General features: G+C 25.2%; 4 protein-coding genes across 4 annotated transcripts; 1 reads left to right on the top strand and 3 right to left on the bottom strand.

The window, feature by feature from the left end:
• Positions 1–822: 822 nt before the first annotated feature.
• On the bottom strand, positions 823–1197 carry Chro.50467 (hypothetical protein). Its single annotated transcript, XM_660588.1, has 1 exon — positions 823–1197. The coding sequence occupies one exon, from the start codon at positions 1195–1197 to the stop codon at positions 823–825; it is 375 nt and encodes a 124-aa protein (XP_665680.1).
• A 1170-nt stretch (positions 1198–2367) lies between these two features.
• On the bottom strand, positions 2368–3468 carry Chro.50466 (DNA helicase). The annotated part of the gene is made up of 1 exon (XM_660589.1): positions 2368–3468. The coding sequence occupies one exon, from the start codon at positions 3466–3468 to the stop codon at positions 2368–2370; it is 1101 nt and encodes a 366-aa protein (XP_665681.1).
• An 809-nt stretch (positions 3469–4277) lies between these two features.
• On the top strand, positions 4278–5534 carry Chro.50465 (hypothetical protein). The annotated part of the gene is made up of 1 exon (XM_660590.1): positions 4278–5534. The coding sequence occupies one exon, from the start codon at positions 4278–4280 to the stop codon at positions 5532–5534; it is 1257 nt and encodes a 418-aa protein (XP_665682.1).
• Positions 5535–5538: 4 nt separating this feature from the next.
• Positions 5539–5982, bottom strand: Chro.50464 (hypothetical protein). Its single annotated transcript, XM_660591.1, has 1 exon — positions 5539–5982. One exon carries the CDS (start codon positions 5980–5982, stop codon positions 5539–5541), a length of 444 nt encoding a protein of 147 aa, XP_665683.1.
• Between the last annotated feature and the right edge of the window lie 61 nt (positions 5983–6043).

Consider the following 6043-nt stretch of genomic DNA (forward strand, 5'->3'; position numbering starts at 1 on the left):
ACGATCAAATTCAACCAAAGAGAAACCAACTTCACTGCAAAGTATTTCAATATTTCTGATGTAGATATATCGAACTTTAAACTAGAAATTGCTGTTCCAAAATATCTTAATATTCAGCTTGAAACTGCCTCTAGCAACCACCTTCCTTCTAATAACTTCAATCATCCAGCAAAACAAGAAATTAAAGTTACCAAAAATGGAGATGAAAATAATCAAATACTTATGAAGCTTAGAATTAATTATCTTATCAACAATAACCAAATTACCGAATATTCTAATGTAAATAATATTCCCAGCAAATATTAATTATAATTTTAATAATATACAAATATTTATTATTACGTGTCTGCATGCACATTTCTGCATGTATTTGTTTTTTTTTTTGACACGTCATTTTTTTTCTCAATGTGGATAATAAAAAGTAATTTAGATATATATAAATGTATATATATATTTATATATATTTACTTAAAGCGTACTACCTCTAATTTTCTTAATACTTTCTAATATATTTAATGTCATTTGTTTATTAATATATCTGTTATTTTTAATACAAGAATATAAAAGGAAACCACAATTAAGACACCCATTTTTACAGTTACAGCTATTTATGTTGTCCCTCATATTAAAAATAATGTCTTCAATAATTCGAACTTCCTTTCCGTTTGAAGTACATTTTAATTTCATTAGTTCATTAAAATATCCATTACCTCCTTTTTTATTTTCATATAGCAGAAGAGTGATAGAATTTGTTTGTTTATCTTTTTGATTATAAATTTTAACTAAAAGATAATTTCAGACAAGTGTAATTTATTTTTTTTCTCAAGAAAAATTATACTTAATAAACTTACTGTCAGGGCACTCACAAGAAATATCATTAATATTACAAGATATAAACTTCGGAAGTGAATTAATAACATTGTGAATAATTCCATGTATAGCTATATTAATTATTTCAACTTCAAATTTATCACTTAATTCTAATTTTATCTGCATTCCCATTGTATTAAAGGAATAAACTAAAGGATTTTGAATATATTTCTCTTCCATAAAAATCCATTCATTATTAATTATCTCAAATATTGAATAACTATATATATCAAAAGTAACTCTTGCTCCTGTTATATATATATTCATACTAATAATATCACTTTCCAAGCTTTCATTCAATGTATATCTTTCGCCATTTCCTTGCATTACTACTGAAACTTCCCCTGAAGAAACTGTCTTTTGTTTAAGTCTATGATCACCCTTCTTAATTTCTTGTACTATTCCTATAATTCATTGTAATTTTTTTAACAATTTAATCATTAAATCATAATTTAATTATATAAATATTATTATTATTATTATTAACCTACCTCTTCTGGATGTTAAGTCCACTGATAAAGTCTTATATAACACCCCATTTATTGAATATATTGATTCTGGATATACTAAACGAACTGAATTATAAATTGGTAATGTGTCAATAATCACTGTACTATCCTTAACATCGTAAAGCGATACAGTTATATCGCTATCTCTAACATCTATTTGTTTGTAGATATCTTTTGGATCAGTCAAAATCAGCTGATCATTATTTTCAAAATATAATGAAAGCAATGATGAAATGCATGCAGGTTCGATTCCCGCTTCAGATTGATTCTTTATCCTATTCCAATTATAATATAAATCGCATGCAACAAAATCTTGAACTTTTGAATGATCGTAAGTAACAATTAGATTTCTGTAGTACAAAAATTTGATAATATCAACCAATATTTCAGAGTTTAAATCCAAAATCTTTGAATCTCTTTGAATATTAATATATTTATAAGTTTCAACTGTTAAACATATAAGGTGAAGAATTAATAAATAAGGATTCTTTAAATTAATAACACATGAATCAAATTGTTTAGATAATAATTCATCGCCATGATTACTTATATAATTATCAATTTCATTATTTTCATTTAATAAAAGCACTTTAATACTTTTTGTTTTATGATCTCTTCCACATCTTCCAAATTGTTGAGTTAATCTATTAATAGATCCAGGGTATCCAAAAACTATTACACTATCAAAACACTTTACATCAATTCCTAGTTCCAATGCAATAGTACTAATAACAATTTTTACTTTACCGTTAAATATTAGTGATTCTAATTTTCTTCTTTCAGTTTGAGAAATTCCTCCTCTATAAATTTGAATATCAGAATCAAAGTTGAATTGATGATCATTATGAAGATTTATCTTCTTTAAAACCATTAAAAGGTCTCTCTTAATATTTTCAACCAATTTTCTTGAAGGACAAAATAAAATTAATTTACGATTTAAATAGTAGAATTCAATTAACATATTAATACATTCTTTATAACTTTTATTTTATTTTATTTGATTATAATTTTTTGTATTATCTTTAATAATATACTTATTACAATCCCAAATTAATATTGATGATTCTCCCTTTGAACTTGAATCATTATCAATAAGTGCAATATCGTTAAAATCTTTAAATTCAGAACCAATCAAGTTTTTAAAATGCTCAATAGGGTTATTTATTGTTGCAGTACATACAATATACTGAGTATATGTTTCAGAATCTATATAATTATTTTTTTGTTTGTAATATAGAATGCCTCTGTGAAGTCTTTTTAATATATAGCTTGTATTAATTCCAAAATGGCCTGTATAAATATGAGCTTCATCAATAACAAGCAATTTTAGACGATTATAAATCATACAAGATAAAAGTTCTATATTCCAATGAATAAAATCAATATTAGTTAGAATAATATTACTTTTTAATAATATTTCTCTTCTTTGATTCATATTTGTATCTCCATCAAGTTTATTAACCTTTGGCAAAATAGTTGGAGGTTCAGGATGAAAAAAACTTAGAATTTGTGTAATCTTCATAAACTGATCTTCAGATAATGCCTTTGTTGGAAATATTAATAAAGCCAAATTTTTTTGGTTTTGAATGGCAAATTGAATGCATGGTAGTAAATAACACATAGACTTTCCACTTGATGTACTGGTTGTAATGATTACATTCTTTTTATCTCTCAAAATAGCTTTAATTGCATCACTCTGATGATTATAAAATCTAAATTTGTTATGTGAACTTTTATTAATATAAATGCTTAGCATATCAATTATTTTTGGATCAAGAATTGAATATATCTGATCATTTTCATGGCAGTAGTTAGTTTCACGTCCTTTCTCAAATTTCTGGCTTACTATTCCACCTTTTAGAATTGTACTTTTTGAAATGGTTTCAATGACTTTATCAGAGTCTACTGTTTGATTTTTTCCATTTGGGATTGACATTAATTGATTTATTCTTCTTATTCTAATTTCCTCCAGACTATTCTCTTTTACCTCAATATTAACTTTAACTGTGAATTTGTCTTCAATTTGCTCATTTTTCTCACTAATATTCATTAATAACTGTTTCTCAAAGAATTCTAATAGAGAGTCCATTGATTTTTTGTTGAGTTTATTGGAATGAATTAAGTTATTAAAAGATTTTATATCTATATCTTTTGGTTTGTTTTTATTACATATAGTATCAGTTCCAATATTGAAATTTATTACATAGTCCCTCGCATTAGCCAGTATTTCATTTAATTCAAAGTTAGTATTTGAATGAGATACTTGTGTTTCTGAAATCCTTGTTATTGTAATTTTATCTTTTAGTACAGCAATTACATCCTTAAAATCACCAATATTTTTAATTCCATGTACTCCAGGGCATCTTCCAAGCCTGCAAATGCATTCATCAGAAACCCCACACAATATCGATGATATTCTTGTAATGCATTGGTTTGAAACAAGTTTATTGTAAGTTACTAAATATGTTCGAAAATAGAAAAAAAAATGATCAGATTTTTGTTTAATTAATTTTCAAATATTCTGAATTCTCTGTTATTCAGTCAACCTACCTAGAATCTTCTTTAAAAACTCAATTAATCGAATATTTTTAATAATTTGAGCCTGGTATGTATTCAATTTGTTTCTTTGATTTATTAAGTCATCTGTTCTTTCTCTCTTGAGCATATTTCAACCTTCCTATATTATTTTACCATATAAAAAAAAGTGTTTTATTATTTTAAATTTTTTTCCATTTAATTTTATATTTTGTACATTTTATACCGGCATTTCATTAAATGACGTAATAATTATTTTCTTATTTTGACATGTAATTCCGGTATTAATTTTTATCCACATGCGGGAAATTCAAAATAATAATGAATTTAAAAATAGTATTAAAATAATAAAAGTAGAATTTGATGAATAAATTTGAAAATGGTTTGGAACATGTAAAATTAAGGATTTCTAATATTGAAGATGAAATATATAATATAACAGAGTTGAGGGAAAGAAATATTATTGAGAAGGAGAAATTAGAAGATGAAATATATGAAATTATTGAAATTGAGAAAATACTATCAGAGCTTTATGATGAATTGTACAGAATTTCAAATTTCCATGAGGCTAATAATGTTTTAATTACTAGAGCTTTTGAAGAGAAATTGGTGAAAATATTTAAAGATTATTACTCAAATAAATTGGAGAATTTAAATAACATTAATTTTTTAGACTATGAACAAATTAAGTATAGTTATCAAAATTCCAGATTATCATTAATTAATGAGTTGAAAGCTAATTTTGGGCAAGATTTGCTGAATATTGAAGTTTTGAATAATATTATTAAAAAATTAATCGAGTCAAATGAGAAAATCTTTTATGCTATATTCAAAGTTGAAGATTTATACAAAATACTTTTATGCTTTATATATACAGATTTTTTGATTTGGGATCCTTTTTCAGATTCTCAAAATACTGATTTACTTTCTTTTTCAAGCATTATAAATGATGTATTAAAACAAGATGGTGTAACTACTTTGAATGTAAGTTTTTTTAATACTGAAAAGCTTGTGGAAAAATTATATCTTGAAAAGCTCATGAATTATATTTGTGAAATAGTAAAACTGTATTGGACTCCTTTTTATTTCAAAGAAACAGAGAACTTTGTTAAATCTATAAGAAATGTTAAAGATATTCTTGAAATTGATATGGCAGAAGTTGTGTCCGAACTCATGAAAAAACTTCAAGATAATTTTAATTTTTTGATTTCAGAGAATTTTTTAAAACCCGAAAATGAATTTAAGTTTGTATTACTCATCTTAAATTGGGCTGCTTCAGTACTCATGGTTACAAAAGCATTTGAAGTAAAACAAGAGTATATTAATTTATTAATAAGCAAGTCCATTCTTCATTTTTCCCAAAACTCGATCCAAAACCACGAAAATAAAAATTTAAAAAAACTACTCTGCGAAACAGAAATTGACGTTGAAGAAATCAATAATTATTCAGTAAATGAACAAAAGTTAGATTCCAGTATATTATTGAATCCTAAGGTTGTTGGCTTACTAAATATTAATGAGGCTTTATATCAAATTAAAAACAGCTTTAAATTAAATATTCCTAAAAAAAAATATATCTTAATTGATATTATATTAGAAATTATATCAAATTATAATTAATTAATTATTTTCTCAGTAAAAGTTCATTACTCGTATTTATCATATTATAAACCTGTCTCGAAGATAGTACATTCTTAATAACATCTGTAATTGCTTCTGGAGTAATATTTTCATTTTTTCGGCTATAATCACTCTCTATTTTACTACCTTTTCCTAAAATATCTTGAAAATGTAAAAGTTTCTGAACTGAATCATTAATTACTGTCTTTTCTGAACTACTCTTACTTTCCACGTTATTGATAATATTATTTTTATCAGGAATATTGCGATTATTACCGCTATTATCATTATTGCTATTCTTTACGTTATTTTTAATATTATCATCACTAACAATTCGACTAGCTTGAATGATCTTATTATCAGTTACCGAACCCCGAATCATCTGTCCTATATTAATGTCACCTTCTTGATTCTTTTGATTCGATCTCTTGCCGACGAAACCCCGCATGCCTTTTCCTGCTTTACTATCATCCAAGGAAGGAGGGCCTGACCGAACCTCCAGACCTCGG

Source organism: Cryptosporidium hominis, assembly GCF_000006425.1.
Source record: "Cryptosporidium hominis TU502 chromosome 5 CHRO015174, whole genome shotgun sequence".
NCBI classification, from domain to species: Eukaryota; Apicomplexa; class Conoidasida; order Eucoccidiorida; family Cryptosporidiidae; genus Cryptosporidium; species Cryptosporidium hominis.